General features: G+C 41.7%; 2 protein-coding genes across 4 annotated transcripts; both read left to right on the plus strand.

Moving 5' to 3' along the window:
• The first annotated feature begins 2,514 nt into the window (after nt 1-2,514).
• On the plus strand, nt 2,515-13,254 carry LOC112553365 (phosphoenolpyruvate carboxykinase [GTP]-like). Of its 2 annotated transcripts, none has more exons than XM_025220534.1 (13): nt 2,515-2,749; nt 3,843-4,015; nt 4,516-4,634; nt 5,052-5,236; nt 6,227-6,439; nt 6,576-6,763; nt 7,396-7,522; nt 7,801-8,012; nt 8,892-9,075; nt 9,605-9,700; nt 9,923-10,029; nt 10,914-11,079; nt 11,214-13,254. In XM_025220534.1, exons 2-13 carry the CDS (start codon nt 3,854-3,856, stop codon nt 11,405-11,407), a joined length of 1,953 nt encoding a protein of 650 aa, XP_025076319.1. In that variant the 5' UTR covers nt 2,515-2,749; nt 3,843-3,853; the 3' UTR covers nt 11,408-13,254. The 2 variants fall into 2 exon arrangements, with proteins under 2 accessions (XP_025076319.1, XP_025076320.1); XM_025220535.1 differs by lacking the exon at nt 2,515-2,749 and adding an exon at nt 3,362-3,383.
• Nucleotides 13,255-15,496: 2,242 nt separating this feature from the next.
• On the plus strand, nt 15,497-23,503 carry LOC112553366. Of its 2 annotated transcripts, none has more exons than XM_025220536.1 (5): nt 15,497-16,143; nt 17,718-17,872; nt 18,250-18,529; nt 21,875-22,046; nt 22,801-23,503. In XM_025220536.1, the coding sequence occupies exons 1-5, from the start codon at nt 15,646-15,648 to the stop codon at nt 23,130-23,132; spliced, it is 1,437 nt and encodes a 478-aa protein (XP_025076321.1). In that variant the 5' UTR covers nt 15,497-15,645; the 3' UTR covers nt 23,133-23,503. The 2 variants fall into 2 exon arrangements, with proteins under 2 accessions (XP_025076321.1, XP_025076322.1); XM_025220537.1 differs by having other exon boundaries at nt 18,253-18,529.
• Nucleotides 23,504-23,610: the final 107 nt, after the last annotated feature.

Raw genomic sequence — 23,610 nt, forward strand, 5'->3', positions numbered from 1 at the left:
GTTCACAATGCCTGGAAAATACCATTTATTTTGGTTACTCTTTACCATTTGTCATATCTATTTGATATGTGATCCATATTTGTTTCAAATTTTTTCACTATGGCAAAAGGCTGGGATTTTCCACTTCCAGTTTAACTCATAAAAGCACTGTTCATAACTCTTGGCCAAGGGTAAGAAGAAAAAAAAGCTAAAATGATTATAAACAAAATGGCTTTAAATTACCTTCCAAGGGGTTATGGGTCTTTATGCTGGCAGGCTGAAAACCAGACAATGGAATCGGAAGGCACTGGGGGTGTGAAGGCAAAGGTGAAACAGTCCTTTTTTGAAAGCTGCTACTTGGGGACACCCTTGCGATGGTGCCAACCACTAGTGGCAAAGAGTATGGCAATGGTGGTGGACATTGCTGCATAACTGAATGGTCAGCATATAGTGATTCCTCGGCATCCTTCTCTCCTTCGCTGTTAGCTGTGCATCCCTGTGTCAAATGAATACATTTGCATAAACTTTTTTCAGCTTAGTACATTTAAAACTGTCAGCTGCTGATAGGTTGTTAACATTTTTTTAAAGAACATTTTATTGTTATTGTACAAAACTTGTTTATCACTGTATGCTATTTTACCAGAAAGAAGACACAGCCTTGTGTCCCTACATGATGTCCACCAAAAAAAATTCCCTAAAATTAAGCAGAGGAAATGAAAACAGACCGAAATCTAATCGGAGTTATCTGTATCCTTTTTGGTTGAGTGGGAGCATTTTTGTCATCACTCTCCACCTCCGACATTTTTGTCCCTTGCAGATTCAGCTAGATTCTTGGTAGTTACCTGCATGGAAATAAATATAGAAGGCAAATAAGATTTCACAAATCAAGATCAAAAGTATAATAATAACACACTCTTATAGTGCAGCATCACAACAAAAGCTACACTATCTGTGGTGTAATGACTGTGTTCAAACAGTTCAGGTATTATCTTTTTCTCCTTCCTTAAATCTGCAGCACACAATAACATAGAAGTCATTTTGACCATTAATGGTCACATGCTTCATAAATTTTCTTTCTGCACAAGGATTATGAATATTATGAATCAAAAAGTAAATTGCACTTACTTAATGACTTGTGCAGGAGAACTGGAAGCATAGGACATGAGGAATCAGCTTTATAGCTCTAATTAATGAAGCTTGCATCTGGTTCAATAGATTGTGCACACCCTGTGACCACTTTCATCTTAAAATGCCAGCAGCCAGCTATCTAGAATAACAGTAAAATAAATTATTGACCATTATGCAGTTATTATGATTTGTTGTTGAAAAAGACCATTAAAGTTGTCTGAAATGATACTTCCAGTCATAATCAGTTGTCAATGGGCTATCTATATAAGTTTTTTTTTTGGTTCACCACTGGGAACACAATCCTTATGCTGCTCTTTGACAAATATTCTTAATTAGCTGCTGCAGTGGAAAGTTTGGTGTTTGAAAAAGTCGTTTAAGCTAGCCTAAAAAGTTATAAAATTGAGAGGCAGAGTTAAGAGTCCAAAGGACCAAATCTGTCAACATTATCAGCAATATGTGACAAAGCAAGTACATTTTACACCAAAAATCCTTTACCATACAAACACTGCTTCTTGAACAAATAAACATGAAAGGTTATGAGCCTAATAATCAGCATAGTTCACACACAGCCCAGGACTTGCAAGACAAAAAAAACAAACCCACAATAAATAAGAGAAAAAAATATTATACTGCCCGAAGAAACCTGGCATTTTAACGCTATCGTACCAGTAAACAGACGGAACTGTCGAAGCTCTGTTACGTTCCACTTTCGTAATCGCAATTTGAGGAAATTCTGACAGCTCCAAATTCTCTCCATTGCTAACGGCTAAAGAATTATCAAATACAAGCGTTCAGAACTGCTGAGCACGAATTCTACCTCTGTCTGGAAAACTTGTGCATTTATTGCGTTAATGTGTACTCTTAATCTTTCTTCTGTTAGAATGATATTCTGCATTAAATTTGGACATTTCTGTAGTTAAAATCTCAATAACTATGTTAATATAGAGTATAAAAATTATACGTACTGTTATCGAAGCGTCGAACACATGTATCAGTATAGAAATTGACCGCTTGAGAAGCTTTTCTGTTGGGAAAAGTATAGACTCACAAATTTGAAAATGGCGGCCGGTCGTATGTAGCACGCCATGGCAAAAAGGTCATTGCCATTGTTAGGGGTCACGACCCTATATGTGGGGTTGATCTCCCGCACTCTGGTTTCGCCTCGGCGAGCGTGGAGCTTGGCTTATGTGCGCATGCGCTGGCAGCGCCATGCCCCATGAGTCAAGCATTGCGATAGATTGACCCCCTGTATCACAGTCGGATCAAGACAAACTTGGTGGACCCCTTGAGCTTATGGTTTCCGATGCTGCTAGGGTCGACACAACTTTCAACAAAACCTTCAGCTTTATCCACATGAACAGACACGAAAATGAGATTCTAAGCAGTTTTATTTTGCCTTTACGATCCCTTTAATGTAGTTGCAGGGGAAAATACTGCGTACACGAAAAGCCCGCCCGCTCGTCATTGAGCTCGTCTGGCATCGTGACCGGCTGTGTGTGTGTGAGGCTGCAGTCAGCCAATCGCAGGAAGTCAACACATTGCATGAACAAGGGTCGCGTTGGGTCAGTACTCGAGCCACCGCCGAGGGTAAAGGGAGTATAGAGGAACGGTTCTGTTGTTTTGCATTTCTGGAGATCGGAAGGTTTGTTGACGTGCTCTTTGAAAGATGTAAAGCTAACTGTTACTGTTTATTTGCTTGTGCTGAGTTTGATTATGTGCCCTATCGTATATCGCCAGTTTGTTTCTTCCGCATCGTCTTTATTATTCTTGTGATTTCATTATTTTGGTAGCAACACAAGCTAAGTGTTTTACGCCAGACTTTAAAAGGCTTTGTCAGATTGCGAGAGTGGTACATCTGGTAGTAATTGAGAGTGGTAGTATTCGTAAAACTTGTGAAAGCGGCACGCTGGTAGTAATTGTAATGCTAGCAAATAGTGATGTCAATGCCGGCTTTGAAGGTGAAGGCCGGCCCCTGACTGACCTTGAGAGCAGGAAAACATTATCGCATTTCCGTGATTGTGCGTCTTTTTTTCTTGCTATATGTGTATTCTGAAAACTACAGTGCATTTAATATGCAGTTTCTTACTATTTTGTTGTTCTGTGTAACTTTGACTAACAGCCCCACAAAGAAGTTAATATTCAAAATGCCCGTAACCTACAATAACCTTGACCTATCTAGAACGAGTAAACAATACAGTAAAAAAAAACCAGGGCTGTTGCCATATATGACTTTGTGCAAAGCAAACAATAATTTTAACGTTTGTTAGGATTAAGAGGTTTGTTGCATAGTTGGTTTTGCTTGCTTTTACTTGTAATGCATCTTCTGCTCAGTGGATGTGACCAAGGACGTGCATAGGATATTATTGTTTGTGATGTTTCTTGGACTGGTTAAAGGACATGCAGTGTACATCAAGTTCACACTTTCCGATTATTAAACGTCCTTGAGCATGCCTTCAGTCAGAAATACTTCGTGCTTCTGATGATTAAAAGATCTGTTTTATAATCAGTTTGTATTGTAACAAGATAATGTATATTCACATTCAGAAGAACAAATTGCAAATATATTAAATCATTAAATATTATGATCATCAGTTTAAAAATCTCGTGAAATTATTATTCTTTCTGGCTTGTGGAGAGAGCCTCTTTTTAAGAGTAATTTGAAAAAAATTTGCAGTAAGATTAAATGTTGTACTTGTTTTTGTGAATAACTCAATGTGAGCTTCTTCTGGTTCAAGTGAGAGCAGAGATGGCTGACAAGCGGAAGTACAGGATGTATCCTGACATTAAGGAGGAGGATCTCTTTAATGAGGTGCATGAAATTGTCATCCAGAAAGTTGGTCATGTCCAGATTGTTAAGGGCAACTTCAAAGACATGACCAAAAATGCCAGGATCTTCGTGTGTCACTGTGTGAGTATTGCTGCATGCAGACTGAATGTGTTTGGTGCAGTCAGAACCAGATTGCAAGAACCAGTTAAATGTTTAAAGTTGTCAAACCATTTTTGGAAAAATAATTATTGCAAGAAGCAGGAGCATGCCACACACGTTGCCATAGAAATTAAAGGCCAAACTTTCAATGTGTGGCGGGAAAGAACAGTTGTACCTGGAGGAGGAAGACAAGGGTACTTGTCAAGTCAAATGGAAACGATATTGATTCCAGTGCCGGTGTAGCTTTATGCAATTTATAATTTTGGTTGCTGTTAAGAAACCAAAGGCAACAAATTAAATCATACTATGATTCTTAAACCCCATAAACTGATTTGCTTCAAATTTTACTTGTGCAGCTTAGTAGTTTACTTAGTACTTGTAGCACTTTGGGATCCACATACAAATACACAAGTTTGTCAGGTCCTATGTTTGAGGGAAGGGATGTATATAAGCTAAAAAAACCTTTGACTTTATTTCTGCAGATTCAACTGATGAACCCACGATGTGTGTACATCTGTGATGGGTCAGAGGAGGAGGCTCATGAGATCACCAACAAGCTGTTGGAGCGTGGTGTTCTAACCAAGCTCAAGTATCCTAACAGGTCCTGAGTGAAATCAGTTTGAAAGCTGTAGTAGTAACTTAGGGAGATTTGGGATTAGAAACTGCTGTTTACATCAGAAAAGTTGTCAGGGTTATTCTTTTTTTTTTTTTTTTTTTTTTTTTTTTAAAATTCTGATATTATTTTTCCCAGTTTGCCAGTGCCAAATCTCCTTTACATATATGATGTATGATGTAAAGACAGCACACAAATCACAGTGATGCAAAGAGCAGCACAGATTTCTTGTACTAAAAGTTGGTGTCTGGATTATTTTTGTAAATAATTAATGCTTAAAGGTTCAAATTTAGATTTACATGCCATCTTAAACCTTTAGAATCTTAGGTGATTATTTTTATATTGTTGCTTTATTATTTTGCCTGTGTCATGCAAGAAGTGAAGCACCTGCTGGATTTATTCTAGCTACCTGTGCCGCACAGACCCTAGTGATGTGGCACGAGTTGAGTCTAAGACCTATATTGTTACTGCTGACAAGTATGAGGCTGTGCCACACACCAAACCTGGAGTGGAGCCCATTTTAGGACATTGGATGAGCCCTGACGATATGCAGAAAGAACTAGATGAGCGTTTTCGTGGTTGCATGGCAGGTAAGTTTTTGGGTTGTTTTTTTTTATTTGTCTGATAGGTTTTCATCTAGGTAACATCTATACATAATTTACTTGCTTTTGGAGGAACCTTTTAGATGAAAATGCAGATTAAATATCTGTAGCCAAATATTTGTGTGAAGTTAAATGTGGCGCTGACATTTATTTATAAATTCCTGTTAACTACTTATTATTTGAACCCTATAGAATCTGGCAGAATGTAGCCATTCACAATTTGTAATCTCTTGATTTTGCAATGTATTTCACTTTCGATTGAATCTGGCAACTGTAATCGTGCAGTCTTGTCTCTTGAATTTGCAGTGTAAGTCACTATAGATTGAACTTGGCACCTGAAAACATGCCGACTGGTCTCTGGAAGCAAGATTAGTTTTGTATTCAAATAGGATTCAGTTTCGCTCGTGGTGCACACTGCACATCAAAGACAATGAAAGACTTTTTAAAATTTAGCTCATTTAGCAAAAACACTATGCTCAGTAAAATAACAGTAATTAATATTGCATAATGTCCTTTTTTGAAGCAAGTCCTGTCACTTTTAGTCATTGGGGAGAGAGATGTAAGAAGACATTTTTCTTGGGGCCTGCTTTTTGTGAGAGTGGAACCTATATCCTCTTCTTTATCTTTCCCCACCCTTTAACAAGTTAGATCTATTCAACATCAGTATCCATTTGGGTCTAACTCTAACCCATTCAACAGCAGAGTCCATTTGCGAATGTACATTGCACGCCTCCAGCAGGTGCAGACACCAATGCTGTAACCACTCGGCTATCCACTTTCCCATTATGCCCTTTTTTGGGCAAATTACTCAAAGCATTGACAGCTAATAAAGGAAGGATTATGCAGCAGATTGTTCATAGGGGCCTATATAGTTTAAGCCAATATGTTGGCAGACTTCATAAATCAGTCAGTGATGCAGTGAGGAACAGAAGACGTGGAAGAGATGAATGAGTTACTTATATTGAATTTGGTTTTCAGGTCGCACTATGTTTGTCATACCCTTCAGCATGGGGCCTGTTGGGTCACCATTATCAAAAGTTGGAATACAAGTAACAGATTCCAACTACGTGCTGCTGTGCATGCGCATCATGACCCGCGTCACACCCAAAGTTTGGGATGTATTGAAAAGTCAGGAAGAAGATGACTTTGTGAAGTGCATTCACTCTGTAGGACTTCCTCGACCTGTGCAGCGTGAGTATAGCTCATTGTACATGCACTCCACTTGCATCCTTCGTCACCAGCAGATGTTACTGCTGGGCTATTCTGTCACAAAAAACATGTCAGAGTGATAGGGCCCATTGTTTACAGCTGCAGTAATTCTGTGCAGGTCCTGTAAAGAACCACTGGCCTTGCAATCCAGAAAAAGTCATGATTGTGCACTTCCCAGATGAGCGCAAGATCAAATCTTTTGGTAGTGGCTATGGTGGGAACTCTCTTCTTGGAAAGAAGTGCTTTGCCCTGCGTATTGCCAGTGTCATTGCTCGGGATGAGGGCTGGATGGCAGAGCATATGTTGGTATGTTTGCCCTACTCATTTTAGAATGTTGCAGCAACTAGTTAACCTAGAGGTACTGCTCTACTATACTATGAAACGCAAGTACAATAAATTAGAGAATATTTGGACAGTGTTTCACCCTGTCTTTGGTGTTCAGTCTGTTGAAGTATCTTTTCAAAAATGATAAAAATGATAAGGTCACAAGTACACGTGAAATCAGCCAGCAGGCAGTAAAGTTGTTCTTTGTGAGCGTAGATTATGTTTATTCAATTTTACATGGTGTTTAAACATTACAATCCACTAAATATCAGACATAACATTACCAGATTGTTCATAAGCCTATATCAAAATTTTCCTTTAGAAATACGATTTAATAGACTTAATTTCCTTTGGATTTACAAGAACGTGCAATTTCACAATGGTTTAAGGTTGGAAAAGTTTCAAGCTGGTTTCCAGGAGCACTTTACTTTTTAAAATTATAACTTAAGAAATTTCGAATCTGTTTATGTACTGCTTTCTAATAATTTTGAAAAGAAGGAAATTCCATGTTATAAATAATGTTTAGGTTGAAGCTGTTATAGTTTACTATAGTTGCAGGTAAAAATACAGGTTACAATTTAGCAACATGCGAGCATGACAGATTGTGTGACTAGATTTCAGGCATCACTCCACCAGATGGAGAGGAAATGTTCATTGCTGCTGCCTTCCCCAGTGCCTGTGGAAAGACAAATTTGGCCATGATAACACCTGGACTCCCTGGATTCAAGGTCCAGTGCGTAGGTGAGTAAATGAGTTGTTCATTGCGTAATGTCTCACAAAATTAAGGGTATGATGAAGCTGTGTAGGCTTTAAGAACGGTACAAAACAGTATTCGATGCAAGATGTTACATTTTTTTTCCAGATTATTAAGGCCAGAAAGTTGGTTAATATGCTCAGCAAGTAAAGAGTGCCTAAAGATATATTCTTAAGTCTTATGCTGGTCCTTTGTAGCATTTTGATTCATAAAATGATTATCTGAAACTTTCATTGATCATTGAGCTACATGGTATATCATCTAGGTGATGACATTGCATGGATGAGGTTCAACAAGAAAGGTGAGCTTCGGGGAATAAACCCAGAAGCAGGATTTTTTGGTGTGGCCCCAGGAACCAACTGGAAGACTAACCCAAATGCTATGAAGAGCTTCCAGGCCAATTCCATTTTCACTAATGTGGCAATGACAGCAGATGGTGGCTACTACTGGGAGGGTCTGGAGGATGAGTATCCTCCTGTGAGTGATCTCTGTTTTTTCAATTCTATGCAGCTTCTTGAAGGTATTTGTCACTGACATAGGCATGTGTACATTGAAAAAAGTTCCACAAGATGGGATTTGTAGGCACATGAGAAATGTATGTAATGTATCGGGCTCCTTGCACTGCTCTTCCAGAATAAGCTTGTGGGTGGGTTAGTTTTATTTTGAATAAATGGTAGTAGTTACTAAAAGACTGTTAAAACATTCAAGCTGCAATAACAGCATAAAGTTGTGCCTGTGTTTAGGGAACATGCATAATGATGTTATGTGGGTATCACATGTAAAATTGGGTCAGTGTTGTGTATCACATATAAAGCTGCTCCAATGTTGCGTGGGTATCGCATGATTTAGTCCCAGTCATCTCTTTCTCTTACCCATCACTTTTGAAAGCTTAGGGTTCCTTTTCCTTTGTACTTTGGTAGCTGAGAGCAGATATTTTGACGATAAACATGATTTTGTTTTAGTAATAATAATGGGAACTTGTAACGCACAACATCATGACCAAGATAGGTCGCACTCAATGTGCAGACCAATAATGATAAATGAACGATAACAGCCAGTGGACAGTGAGGTACATCTAGGCACACTGAACAAAATGAAGATATAAACAGTGTAAGATTGAGTATTTGCATGATTACCATGACAGACAGTATTACAAGGTAACTCTTGTATTATTGTTTGTCATGTTAACCATCAAGTATGAAAAGGGCATTTTACTTTACACTGTGTAATGAGACGTTACAACTTCTCTTTTTGTGGACAGGATTTTTGTTGTCTACAATGCTGTCAGACACAAATCCTCTGTCTACATAATTATGACAGACAATGATGTAAGACAAACTTATTCTCTGTATACAGGGAACAGCTATAACAACATGGCTGGGGACTCCATCAGCTGTGGGATGGTCAGATACTCAAGCCGCTCATCCAAATTCTCGCTTCACATGCCCTGCTAGCCAGTGCCCGATCATACATCCAAAGTGGGAGGATCCAGAAGGGGTGCCAATCAGCGCCATCATCTTCGGTGGGCGCAGACCCAAAGGTAGGGTAACCCTAATCCAAAGATGAGGTGAGCCTGACCTCAAGATAAGGCAACCCTAACCCATAGATGATATGACCTTAACCCCAAAATAGAATGGCAAAAGTAGTGCTTTTTGCACTTGTACCCTTTTCTTTTTCATGGCTTTTTTCTTTTTAAAGAAAACAACTTTGTGCCATTTCTTGGTTATGAGGCATGGGTCATGTTGGCTTGACATAATAATTTTTTACATAAGTGATTACAAATTTTTGTCAACCATTTAAAAAATATTAAACTTTTCAGTGACTATGTGCATGATCCACAGAAAATCCAAAAGTAGGGGTGGAATAAGAACCAGCTCTTTGTGTCAAAATTTACTTTTCTCCATGGGCAGGAAATGCTTTCATTGATCATATTTGTGAATAAACTATGACTGTCATTCTATCCTTCTGATAACCTTTTAAAGGACTGCATTACTGCTTCTGTGTAAGTGTAAACCATGACAACCAGTACCACTGATTGGTTTCACCTTTTTAGTATCACTTATTGGCAGGTGTTCCGTTGGTGTATGAAGCCTTCAACTGGGAGCATGGTGTCATGATTGGTGCTTGTGTCAAGTCAGAGGCCACAGCTGCAGCAGAGTTTAAGGGTAAGTGTTTAACAGGCTGGGGGGTACTATTATTTTGAGATCAAGTTTGGCAGCAATATGCATGCATACAATAAAAGAATAGTGCATTTTGCACTTTTGCAAAAATCTCATCTAAACCATGCAGCTGTCATCACCAAAGTATTGTCAAATTGTCTGGTTCAAAAGATTAAATGCAAGCAATCATGACAAGCACAAAGCTTATGTAGTTCTGCTTTACAACAGGCAAGACAATTATGCATGACCCCATGGCTATGCGGCCATTCATGGGCTACAACTTCGGTCAATACCTGCAGCACTGGCTGGACATTGGCAAGGTGCCTGGCAGAAAGGTGAGAGCTGTGTTGATAGAGACCCATTGTTGAGTACCTGGCAGGAGTGGACTTAATATTTGACAGGAGGTCACAGTAAAGTGCCCAGCATTAGCAGACTGGTAGACAAGATCCTTGGAAGTATTAGACATGAGCAAGTTGCCCAGGGGGTGTAGGATAGGTGTTTTACACAGAACCAGCAACTAATGCTTTATCCAGGCAAGACAGCCAGCCCTGTAAAAAGATGCCATATGCAGATAAGTTGCCCTTGAGTACTAGACACATGGTAAGCAGGGAATTCAGAAGATAAGATCATTCTTGAAAGTTAACACAAGACTCACTCTCAGACTAGCAGACTGTTTTCTATGTGTTTCTGGACCCATGGGCTTGTTCACTAATGTCCCCCTTAAGACCATGAAGGTCAGGGTTAGAAGACTTTTGATGTCAGTTATTGAAAAATCATTTATTCAAATGATTACATAAGATTTTCCAATGCGACAAAAGTTCCTCCACGTGATTGCACCATACTGTGTGTTTTTTTCCGACAAATAATTGCATAACATTTTCCCAGCAGGTTTGTTTCTTCAGATGATTGCATGATATTTGTCTACCTGACTAGAGTTCATTGAAGAATTAATGGCCAGTTAAGTTTAAACCTTGGACGCATCATATGCCATCTTTAAATTTTTAACCATTTCTCCCAACAGATTTGTTCCAAGAGATAAAACTGTCTTTAAAAGGATGTGAGGTTAACACTAATACTTTATCTGCCTTATCATTTGTCACTTTTGAATGTGTAGCAGTGCAGTTCGATAATCCAGCTAGTTTCTAATTAGTATAGCCAGTTCCTGCACAGTGGCTACTTCATACTATAGCAAGTTCCTACATATTGGCTTCTGTTTTAGCTTCCCAAGATTTTCCATGTCAACTGGTTCCGCACCAATGATCAAGGCAAGTTCCTGTGGCCAGGATTTGGGGAGAACATTCGCGTCCTTGACTGGATCCTGCGTCGTTGCAAAGGAGATGACTCTATTGCTGTGAAATCTCCCATTGGCTACATTCCTAAACCAGGTTAATTTCATATTGGCTTGAATATGCAGCAACTCTGTTCTGAAAAAAATCAAATACACATAAAAAATTTAAGATTTGGTTTAACTTTTGACATCATTGGTTATAATTTTTTGCTAATTTTTGTTTTTGATTAGGTACCATCAACATGAAAGGACTGAGCAACATAGACGAGAAGGAGCTGTTCTCACTGCCCAAGTCCTACTGGATGGATGACACGCGGGAGAGTCGCAGGTTCTTGGAGGACCAGGTGGGCTGCGATACCCCCCCAATCATTTTCAAGCTGCTTGACGAGCAGGAGGCTGCTTTCGCCGCCTGGCCTGATGATTAAAGCGGTTGGCAGTGCAAACTTGCTGACCAGACAGACCGTTCAGTGTTTCTTTTTGAGGCTGCGAGTCAAGTAGTTCTTGGACACTTCTGCGTCTTGATGCTCAGAATAGCTCTTCAGTAGTTTTCAGACACTTGTGTTTATTCTCCTCTTTATTTTGTCATGTATGAAGATTCTGTTATATATCATCTGTAAGCACTATCTGCCAGTTTGTCTAAACTGATTTTTCCTTCATCAGCAAACGACTGCTGAATCCAGATATTTTAGTATACTTTTGTATAAAGTTGGTTGTTATTGTTATTGTATTATTATTAGTAGTAGTATTGGGTTTTTTAATACATTTTCTTTGTAGGAACTGATGTGGAGTTATCTGTGTAATTTTTGTTAATTTTTGGTGTGTATGCACACTTAAGTAGACAACTACAATAACAGTATAGTCAGGTTAGAAAAATTTAAAAAAACTGTTGAAAAGATAGGTCAAAATTAAAAATTCACAAAAGTTAGAAGCTAGAGCTGGATGCATCAAAGAAACTTGAGCACAAACTTGATAATCTAGTGTTGCCCAAAGTCAGTGTTCTCCACTTTGACCAGCAGTTTGAAACGAAACAGCAACACTTAAACAGAGTTCAATGAACAAAATAGTCTGTCTCCCACCATGCTGTATAAGATTTTTATCCAGGTTTTCAGGCCTGAGCTTTGAAAGGAGCTTACTGTAGCAAGCAAGTGATATTTTTTTCCAGTGATGTTCTTTCATGAACTTGGAATTGGCTAAAATGTTCAAGTAATTGTATGCTTGATTTAAAGTGAATTCAGTGTCATGTGCATTCAGTGTTTTTTGGTTTAGGTTTTAATTAAAGAGAGTCTGATTAGTACTTTGTAAATATGGCATTGTATGTCCAGACAAAGTGGATCTTCAGAAAAAAATTCTAATGCCAGTTTTTCTTATTCATTATTTCTGTAAATCAGGTTTGTTTTGAAATAATAGTTATATTATTGTTATGAGTATTGATTTTATAATTGTATGAACTAAGCTTTTTACCTGATCTTGTTCTTAATAAGATTGTGGTGACTTAAGGCAGTAGTTGTGTTGGTACATTTGTTATCCGGCTATTTTCACTAATTGCTTTCCGCAGGAATTGCAGTGTCTGAGCTGACTTGTCACCACCCTATAGCTTCCATGTGATTAGGGTGTCAAGTGCAGTTTTGTTTTGACTTTCCTTGGCAAGTCCTGGGGTAGAGTTTAGGGGATGGAAGTGGGCTTGGGTTTAGGTTAAGACAATCTATTGTTTGGCCCCTCCTGCATACTACCAGCTGAGGGAGCATTTACTACTTCCAGCAATAGTTGGGTTATCCAGTGTCCCTTGTGTTCCTTAGTAAACAAAACTAGCCTGCATGTTTCTCAAGTGGATCTTGTCCCTTCAGCCCCCACGTCTCACCTGAAGACTAGTGTGAACGCACATAGTGTTGGAAGCACTTTTTATTTCTTTGTGGGACCGAAAAGATTTGTGGAAATGCTCAAGTTATGCTCAGATACTATTCAGTTGAGAGCTATGCTCACAATGTTTCTTTAAAACAACCCCTAATGCTTTTGTTCATGTCACAGCAAAATGGTATGTTTTAATAAGATTCAACAATGTTCACATGCAGTTGAATGTCATGTAAACGAATGGTATTCACATGACAGGCTAAACAGGCCTTGTCAGGGTAGAGGGATGGATACCGTTTGCCACTATAGTCGGATTGGATTCTAAATATTGATGTGATGTCATATTAGGAACATCCTTGCCATTATGTGTGATGTAGTTCATATATATTGCTATACCTAATAAAGAGACAATGTTTGTGATGCTTTACTCAGTCATGAAAAGTGGATTGCTTGCGTACTTTCATTGCAGCTACAATTGGTCAGTGTTACCTGACTTTCTGATATAACTGCTTCAAATTTCTCAAGTTTGCTTCGGCGTGTTTTGTTCAAAATTTAATCTTGATCAACACTCTTACCAATGCTGTCCTGTGTGGATGCAAAATGCCAATCACTGAGAATATATTTGAACACCACATCCATTTCCTCATGATTGCACTTGAGGTGTCCTGGAACCTTAGCCAGTTCAGGAAGACCAGGTTTGGGAATACCCCAGAATTCAGAGACCCCCTCATCAGTTACTATCATTAAAATACTTGCTCAGTTATAGAAGACCAAGCAAAGGATTTAAACTCAATAACCAGCACTAACTGTTATTAACACTAATATTTAAGTAAATCAAAAGGAGAGGGTTTTTTGACAATGATGTAAAAATATATATGTATAGCATATTTTGGCTGAATTGTAATATAAGCAAAGTTATGCAGTACCAATATTGTCATTTTACCTGCTAAGGCCTTCGTAATGCTATATGTATGAGCTTTTCTCACAAACTTCATTATCGATTTGAGACGCTTGCTTGTCACACACCTTGACACTGATGTTCCTGCTTTGTCCAGTGCTGGTTACCAATAAACAGAAAAGCATAGAAACATAAATTTTAAAAATACCATACCAAACAAAGTCCTGCGTCCTAAAACTTTTCGAGTATAGAAGAGGGGGACAGGCAGAAGAGTGAGGTGTGAAAAGATATTAAACTTAGTGTATGAAGCTATCTCCTAAGGTCCAACCGTACAAGCTTTCTTTGGTCCACGGACTCCGAGCAAAAGGGAGGGGAAAATTAAGTGTCAAACACTCGGCGACTCGACTGCTGACTAATTAAATAACTCATAAAGATTACTTACAAACCCCGACAATCTAGTTCCCATGAAATCCCATCCCCTCGTGGCCTCGAGTGTTCCAGAAAATATCACCCCCCCTCCCCACCTTTCCCCTCTTGTCAGGCGGGGGCGCCAGCGGTAGTGTAGTGGTGAAAAAACTCACTTGTCACCACTGCAGTGAGCGGCTCAGGGTTCAGATCTCGTCTCGGGACACTCGCTTGTTTTTGGCGGGGGGCTAGGCATCGCGAGAGAGGATACTCGGCAGTGAGTGGCTGGGGTTAAAGCTGCTAATTGCTCCGGCCCTACAGGAGCATCGCGGAGAAAGGTTTGCCTTCGGCGGATGAGAGAGAGCACACAGACATGTGACAGTAGACGACAGCCTGACTTTTAGCGCCGCTGACGATGCGACGCAGCCGTGGCCATTGTACAAGCCTGTGTATTAAAGGGTCGCACACCTGCTGACTGCTCCTGCCTTTGTTCGAGTGTTGGAAGTTTGTTGTCGTCACACCACAACCCCTACAACTCGGCTGCATCTGAAAGACTTGATCCCCAGTGCCAAAGTATTGCATAGACTGGGCTGCCCAGAGGTGGATAGTGTCAGGTCACCACATGTAACGCTGCTTTGTCACCGGAAATGGTACAAAAGAAGTAGCCACAGCTCTTAGCTTCCGGTTCCAGATCAGCGGCCTGATTACAGTCAAGTAGCCGTGTCTGTATCTGACTGGCAGTTTTGTGAGATGTAAGAAGGAACCAGACTTATCTGCAGGTTCTCAGAGTTCTTTTCTCTCTGACCTAGGATACTTTAAGCTTTGGGGGACTCTTTCAAGAGGTTTGCCTTGGTCTTCTTGACGGTCGACATCTTGCGTGTAACACTTCTTTTTCTTTAGCCTTCTATAGACCTAACCAATGAACCTCCCGTTGACTGCAAAACAAAATGCTTGTCCCTGACCCTTCGTGTAGACGCAACTGTTTTCGCATCTCGTCTTGGTCAGTAGGCTTGCCAGACTGGTGTTTGTTCTCGTGGCCACACGACCTAATGTCTAGCATTTAGCTAATGAAGCGCAAATTAAAACACATTGCTTACAAGAAAGTCGAGTGAAGCGAATGTCAAGCATCTAGCCTATAAATAGAAATGATTTCAGTCATAAATGAATCTTAACGAGAGGGCAGCAACACTTGCCATGGCTCTTGACTATAAGCCAATCGGACCTTTTCCTGCTTTCTCTGTGACCCTTGACCTGGCCGTCGATCTGGCCATTCAGCTGGCAAGTAGAAAAACTCCGAGCCCTGACCAACTTCACTTACCTCCCCCTAACCCCACTTCCCCTGCCAACCCTCCGCAGTGGCGGCATGAAAGAGTCAAGGCGTGTGTGTTGCGTAGACAGCGGGTACTGGCAGGGGCGTGGGGGTGGTGGTTGTGGTGGGGAAGAGCAGGGAGGGAGATCAGCGGCAAAAGGATAGAGTCTGACCGTTAGTCGGCACGTCACGTCACGCACACAATGGCCGTGACGTCGCTGAGAGTGGCCGGTGCTCTACTGCTGGCCCTCATCGCCAATGCTGCGCTTCTGTCCGTTCTGCTGGTGCAGAACGCTAGTCGCCACTCTGCACACCACAGCGACAACATCAACGACAACGCCTTGGAACTCATCTACCACAAGGAGGGCGACGTCGGCTCTTATTCAAACTTGGTGTCAGGTGGCGGCAAGGCCGGGCAAAGCACTACGGGGCGTGTCATGGGGGCAGCGCGTGACGTGCAGACACAGAAAGTCCTGTTGTCTGGAGCAACGAGAGCCGACAGCAATGGAGGTGTCAGAAGTGTCAAAGACATGAGCGCCGATAACATTGGAAGTGGTGGAGTGAAGAAGGTCGTCCATGTCCTTTCACGTTCACAGAGAAGCACAATTTTGAAAGTCGCCGACACGGGCCGTTACCTTAATGACGTCATTGCGTCTCTGACATCTGCTGAGCTTCAAAGTCTGGAACCAGGCGTTGCAAAGGTGAGCTGTGTGGTGTGACAGATGGGAAGATGCGTGAATCTGACGAGGCTTCACTGCGTGTGACTAGGGAGGTGACGTCGTGTGCGAACAATCTCCGTGAGTGTTAGTAATATGTAATCTGTCAATATGAACTGCAAAATAGTGTGTGTGTGTGTGAGAGAGAGAGAGAGGTAGAGAATAATTACCTGTGTGATTTTGACAAAATGAGCTGTACCACGAACTAATATCCCTGGACTGCTAGCAGACGATTTTTTTCCAGTTAACTGCTAAAACGAGGCATTAGACGACATCTATCTAATCATCTTCGTGCATCAGGTTGCACATAAGGCACATGTCGATCGGCTGAAACCCGCTCTAGGTGACCCCATGTCCAGCCCTTTCCTTTCCTCTCCCTTTCCACTGTTCTTCTCCAAGTTTCCTTTGGGCGGCCTCGTTTTCTTCGGCCGTCTGGAGTCCATCATAGGTCGATTCTGGAGAGGTCTGCTGTCTGCTGGCGGAGCACATGTCCAATCCATCGCCAACGCCTTCGTTGAACCTGCGTGGTGATGGACTCGGTTTCAATTCTTCGGTAGAGTTCTTTGTTGGTGATGGTATTTGGCCAAAAGATGTTAAGTATGCGCCTGAGGCATCTGTTTTGGAAGATGTCAAGGTTGTTACTGATGGTTTTGGTCATCTTCCATGATTCTGATCCGTAAAGAAGGGTGCTGATCACGTTTGACTTTAAGATTCTCAGCTTGATCTTCTGGCTGATGTTTTTTGCCTTCCATGTGCTCCTGAGTGAGGCGAAGAAACCCAAAATTAATTAACCAAAGTACGCGATTCACACCTGCGATCAACGAGCGCCGCTAGCAGTGTCCTACGTCACGGTGGTACACCATTCACAACGTTGTGAGCCGTCAACGCCAATCACAACGACAGTTCGGGTTATGCGGACGTTGAAAGTCCGGACTTTCTTGTACTAAAATCGCAGTTTTCAGAACCACATGAATGCAGACTGTCAGCGTCTGAATAACACGAACTGTCGTTCATCCTCTGTCTCTCTCTCTGACTAGTGTTGACTGCTGCCAATGCTGTGAATGGCGCACTGTTACGGCGCTCGTTAATCACAGCGGATAATAAGTATGGATGGGTTTTGGAGGCTGAAATTTACAGGTTAGGCTTGTATCGCCTATATCTATTGATGTCTGAAAAAAACTGCAAACTATTCAGGTTGGTCTTTAAAACTTTTGTTGAAACATCAGTCATGCTATTGTGTGCTAAGTATTGGGTACTGGCTGGCGATGAACAGTTGGTGTGCACTGCACTGCACTATGTTAATGAATTATCAGCTCTTAGTACCTAGTGACTGGTGATGACCATCACATTGCTTTACGGTGTAATAATGTTTGCAACTGGCTTGTGGTCAGTGCAGCTTGCGTGATTCTTGCTCAACATTTACTGATGACGAAGTAAGGGTTAACCTTGATCCTGTGTGTTTCCTGCTAAATACTTAATTCCTTATGACACGTTTAGGTTAGGATTAGCCCTGATGTTGTGTGTTTCTCGCTAGATATATTTGTGATCACATGGTACAGACGCTGGTACCGGCGCTGGTGGGGCTGGAGAGTATGGTGCTACGCGAGCTGGAGCGATTGCACGCCGTCAGCCTCAACCAGGAGCTGCGCATAGAGCAGCTAGAGACTAGGCAGCTGGACCAGCAGGACCTTCTGGACAGCCTCAGCCTCGCGCGGTAAACAATCTGTCTGCCTATACCTGTTTTTTGTATGCTGTTTATTAAGCTGGCTGGTTGTCTGTCTGAATGGCTGTATGCCCTAAAGTCAGTCTGTGCAAGTGGTCCTCTGGTTGACCGTTTCCTGCCTTTCTGGCTATCTGTCTGTTAGTGTGCCCCTCTTACTGACTCTTCCTGTTGTAGTCTGATGTATTAGTTACACTGACAAAATCTTTTCAAAGAAAATTAAGTTGTTCTAGTCTGTTTACGGGAGAAAACTCGTAACTTTAGAGGAAGTTGTCATCCTGTTTCTTTTCTTTCGTTTTCTTCTTTTCCTCCTCCTGAAAGTACCATGTTATTTTTATGCATTTGTGTTTTTGTTTCGGTCCGCATCTAAGCAGGAAAGAGCCAGTGGAGAACCAGAAGCAGGAGCCGTTGGAACATGACGTCACCGCTGGATTATCAGGCAATATGTCTGTGCAGAAAGTGGCATCAGAGCGAGGCTCAGAGCTGTACTCTGCGGTACAAGAAGAAACTTGGTCTGGAAGTGGTGAAGGCGTCACTTTAAGCCCACCAGCAATGACAACTCTTGCAACAGCGACAACAACAAACGGTGACAACGCGATCATCAACCACATTTATGAAATCTACAGCTCCCTTACTTCTCTGGAGCACAAGGTGAGGGTTAGCTGAATAGTGGGGACCAGGGCCGTGCTTAGGGGCAGGCAGACGAGGCATCTGCCTAGGGCCCCGCACATTTCATTAAATAACAACCGTGGCGATCGTGGTGTCAAGGGCCCCGCACATACCCTATGCCTCGGGCCCCGCGGGGGGTAAGAACGGGCCTGGTGGGGACAATAGGGAGTAGAGATTCACAACTCACAACAGCCGTTAATCCTAACAGATATGAGCAGTTCCTATAGATGACTAATCAGTATCACAGACATCACAATATCAAAATGCCAGTATACCCATCTTATCAAATTATCAATAATACTGAAAGGCTCACAGTACAACAGTACCACAAGTTTTGACATAAAAGATTGTACAAAGTCGTATAGCAAGTGTTCCCCGGTGGTTGAGTATTCTAGAACGTTCCCTGCAAATGAGTGCTCAATGGTAGTGGGGATTGAAATCCACGCATGCCTTATAAGGGTAAAACTAGTTCTATGTAGATTATATTTTCTTTAAATAACTGTGTACCCTGGTGGCTGAGCTAGGTTCCCTCTGCAAACTTGCATTATGCCATAGGTAAATTGCCTGCTGCTTTGTAGGTAATCCCGGGGTGAGGGAGTCTACAAATGAATGGCAAAGCTCGGCCCAGTCATTTAACGACTATTGGCAGAAATAGTGAAGCGAACTTGATCGACGAGGAAACCAACGACAGGGGCCTAAGATTCGGTGATTCGGATAGCCGAGTGGTTAGATTGCTGGCGTCCGAACTAAGAGTAGGCTGATTCAATACCCGATTAGGGCAGCAAACTTCCCCAGTCATCCCAGCTGACGGAAATGGTACCTGACTCCAGAGGGTTGGGGAAGGTAAGGCAGCGGGGATAGGAGACGGGCACCGCCCTCACGTAAAGCTGGCCCCGAGAAAAGTGAGGTCTCTAACACCTTACTCCCCTCCAACTCCCACAAGAAATCGAGAACGGCGATTCGGCTGGTAGTCAGCTGGTACCGTACCAGTCTAGGAATAACTGTTGTTGGTTTTTTTTTTTTTTTTTTTTTTTTTGGCAGTGTCCACGAATTTAAAGATGTGATTAAGACTCAAAGGTTCCTGTAGTTAGCAACAAAGTATGATCTGGGATACATAGTGAGTCGGATAATTTATTCAAGTGTACAGGGTCAGATTCTGAGGGCCAAGCTCGTTACTGAGTATGATTACACCGTGAGAAGTGAGCCATGCGGGATAGAGTGTGGGTGGAGGCATAGATGTATAAACAAGTGTGAGCCAGAGTACAGCATTGGTTTTTATGTACAGTTAGTCCCTTGACCGGCACCTGTGGCTGTGGCTGACTCGCCTGCCACTCTTGCCTATTGTGGGCGATAACAGGTCCTGTACATGACGACCAGTCCAGTCTTTGACCTTTGTAAGTCATTTCTCCCTCTGGCCACCACAGCGTCCACTACCCTCAATGGTCCCTCGAAGGACAGTCAGTCTTCGACAGGGTGTTGTGCAGGATCACATGACCAAAGAAGACCAGCTTATGTCACTTGACTCTTGACAATAGTTGTACAAAGTGGTTGGTTCTGTTCTCTGTATATATAAGATCGGGAGCAGCCTCCCCAGGCACTTGTTCTCCTGGATTATCCTTCGCATTTTGCAAGCACCTTTCATATCAGTAAAGCAGGAGCTGTACTACAAGGGACTTGTACATACTGTACTTTGTAGTAAACAGGTTGTTATGGCTCTACCATATCCTATCCAGCCTAGTCATTGTCGCTTTTGCGATCTTGATATGGATGGTGCCTTTGTTCCAGGTGCTTAAAGCTGCTTACCTCTTCGAGCCGTACCCCGTTCATGCAGATTTCTGCTTTGCCGTTGTCAATGACCACGACTTGACTCCTATAGCCGGACTGAACAGATTCAACAGAAAACATTTCAGGCCGCGACTCCATTTACTTGTAGCCGGACCGATTCCTTTTCTCACTCGCATTAAGGCTAACACTGCGGCTCTAGCGCCAAGTCAGTCCGTTCCTCTTTGGTGTTCCAGGAAAGGGGATGGAAGTTTTCAAGGAGAATTTTCTGACCACATCAAAGAGGGTAGATATATAGAGGCTGCACTCTGGTAGCATCACATTTCGAAGGGACGCAACATTTCATAACAAAGAAGGACAAAGAAGGAGTGCAGCCTCTCTATATCTATGCTCTCTGGTATGACCAGTGACTGCATCCATTCTTTGAGACATTCCTTGGGCTAGAAGACTTTTTGGCACAGAACAGTCAGGGCCTTTGTTATTTCATCCTCACCCTGCTTGGGCAGCTCAGCTGGTGTGTGTCAACGCCAGACGACTTTCCTTCTTTCACACTTTTCCATTATCTCTTCAAGGCCCTCCTTTGGTCATGATATCTAGGATGTCATTCGTGACCCAGAGTTATTTCTTATTCATTTGATGCCTTAGAACTTTCTGGGATATTGGCAATAGCACCTCTTTCATGTTTCTAGCAACGGTGTCTACATCACAGACTAGTACAATGAATTTACCTCCAACTGTGGTCTTAAAGACCACAATCAAATCAAGGCAAACTTGGGTATGTTTGAGTGGTGCTTTGCTTTCAGCTTTAGCTTTGAGCTCATTGAGATGAGGTCATGGTAACTGGATATGTCCTCACCTTGGCCTTGTTAATGCGGGATTTGAGGCCCCTAGGTAGTAAGAGGAAGTCAATTTGGTTATGGACCAATCCATCTGGTGAGTATAAAGTGGCTATGATCAATTTCTTGTCAGAATGTAAAGTGTTTGCTGAGATGAGTTGATGACTCTGCATAGACTCTAGGAATCTGAGGGCATGTGGTTGGTTTTGCCAATGCCAAATTTGCCCACCGTTCCTGCCAGTAGGCCTCTGGGACATCCTTAGCATTCCAGTCACTGAGTACAAGAATGTCCTTCTTTGGTACTGCCTTTATAACCTTGTCTAGATGTTGTATGATGTACTGCTTATTTTGCTTACCTGTATTTGTATAATGTATGTGTACCTTGTTTACCTGTGTATATAGGCTTGCTCATTATGTGCAACATATATTTGATGCACTTGTTTGCATATGTGCATTAGGATAAACATGCTCATTTAATGCAACATGTCTAATGCATGTGCGCTTTGTTTATCTGTATGTGTATGCTTGCAAATTATGTATAACATAAATGAAGCAATTTCTTTGAATCGTTTAAATGTATGAGGATAGAATTGCTTATTTTGTGCAATGTTTGTGATGTGCACTCACTTTGTTTGCATTACCTGGCTTAGGGTTACTGGATGTACATGTTCACCTGGGTTAATGTTACTGAGTATTTACCTGTGTACAGGTGACAGAGCTAGGCAGCAGTCTGACTGCAGCAGTGGGGGAGACATATCGACAGCGCTCCAGTCTAGTGCGCATAGAGGACATAGTTGGAGAACTGGGGCGCACACAGCGAAATCTTGTCATGCGCACTACCATGCACACCTTCAAGCTGTCTGACATGGAGCAGTTCAAAGGTCACTTGTTCTAGTGTTTTTTTTTCCCCCAAAATATTATAAAAATATGGAGTGCTCCAGCTACCTCATGGGTGGGAACCAACATTTTTCCTGGGATTGAAGTATGGTAAACTCCAGACATCCCTACCCCTTGTTCAAGATACTCGATGTTCACCAACACTGAGGAACTTTGCGACAAAGTGAACCTAACTGAATATTATGACAATAAATATTAAGATTTGCATAACAATTTGGACAGTCAAATTCAGCACTATCGCAAGTATCCTGCATAACTGAACAATTACAGTTACCCATTAAGCAACTGTCTTTTGTCCTGGATAGCTTTCAGAAAAACAAAAGTAAATCAGAAGCAGGTTGTAAGTACAAAGTGAACTGTGCTAACAGAAAAGGGATGAGGGCAGCTGGGGAGGACTAGACTGAGGGCCAATGCCAGCCTATAGAGGAGGAAATGGGGTGAACCCCTACTTCCAACAGTCAAGTGGCTTAAGCTGGTTTAGCTATGTGGCCCAGCATTATACCTTGTCAAAGACTGACATTTAATGTACTGTTACTTACAGCTGAAATCACTAAAGATAAATTTCAAATATTAAACCTGTGTCTCCTCCCGAGTCATTAACAGTTCTTTAGAATAATGAGCATTTTACATTACTAGCATCTTCACTGACTGGAAATTTTGTTTCTGTCTTCAAAAATCTTTCATCCATTTATAAAAATAATGCCACAAACACTTTATCATTAACCATACTGTTTGCAGGCCAGACAGAGATACTGCTGCAGACAACATCCGGCACACTGTCACGGTTCCAAGGGCGGCTGGAGAGCTTCAAGGACAAAGTTACAGAGCAGCAGGATGAGATGCAGAACATGCGTGCCATCTTTGGTCGCCTAGAGCAAATGGCCAGTGAGCTTCGTGCCGCTGATACATATAAAGCTCATGACATTCAGGAGCTGAAACAGAGCGTAATGCAGCTAGAGTCACGTTTATCACACCTGTATCACTCACTCGACCGCTCTGTGGGAAACCTGCGTTGGGATGTTAAGACGTACCTGGATCATTTGTGTTCTTCCAACAGCCTTCAGTGTTAAGAGAAAAATAATAAGCAACCATCGCTGTCAAGAGAAAAACAACCATCAGTGTCTAGAAAAAAATGAACACCTTAGGTATAATAAGAAAATAGTGACCTTTGGTGTTATGAGAAAACCAGCAAACTCTATTGTTAAGAAAAACAAACATGCTTCTCCAGTTCTTACTCCCTCTGAAGGTGGCTGAAGGACACATCCCCCTGTTCTTCCAGGTAAAAGGTCACTTAATGACCTTATGGTGGAGTTAACCAAATATATGAAAGATGAAGTATTGCATCAACAGAAATTAGACCAGACCAGAATCTTTCTTTACAAAGGAAGAAAACACCTGAAAACATCATCTTCCTTTATTAAATAAAATGTGATCTCTTGAATGGCAGAATTTGTTCAGATCTTAAAAAAAATGATATATTTAGGGATCAGGGTTATATTTTTATGACCCCTTTCATAATCACATTTCGATGGGAACTTTCTGACCTAT

This window comes from Pomacea canaliculata, linkage group LG12, assembly GCF_003073045.1.
Source record: "Pomacea canaliculata isolate SZHN2017 linkage group LG12, ASM307304v1, whole genome shotgun sequence".
Taxonomy (NCBI): Eukaryota; Metazoa; Mollusca; class Gastropoda; order Architaenioglossa; family Ampullariidae; genus Pomacea; species Pomacea canaliculata.

What these genes read in the sequence shown, in the direction of transcription:
- LOC112553365 (XM_025220534.1), top strand. Translation starts at nt 3,854, where the DNA reads ATGGCTGACAAGCGGAAGTACAGGATGTATCCTGACATTAAGGAGGAG. An exon ending in CGGTGGGCGCAGACCCAAAG is followed by an intron (nt 9,076 to 9,604) that starts GTAGGGTAACCC and finishes ACTTATTGGCAG; the next exon opens with GTGTTCCGTTGGTGTATGAA. An exon ending in AGCTGCAGCAGAGTTTAAGG is followed by an intron (nt 9,701 to 9,922) that starts GTAAGTGTTTAA and finishes GCTTTACAACAG; the next exon opens with GCAAGACAATTATGCATGAC.
- LOC112553366 (XM_025220536.1), top strand. Translation starts at nt 15,646, where the DNA reads ATGGCCGTGACGTCGCTGAGAGTGGCCGGTGCTCTACTGCTGGCCCTC. An exon ending in TGGAACCAGGCGTTGCAAAG is followed by an intron (nt 16,144 to 17,717) that starts GTGAGCTGTGTG and finishes CACATGGTACAG; the next exon opens with ACGCTGGTACCGGCGCTGGT. An exon ending in TGACATGGAGCAGTTCAAAG is followed by an intron (nt 22,047 to 22,800) that starts GTCACTTGTTCT and finishes TACTGTTTGCAG; the next exon opens with GCCAGACAGAGATACTGCTG.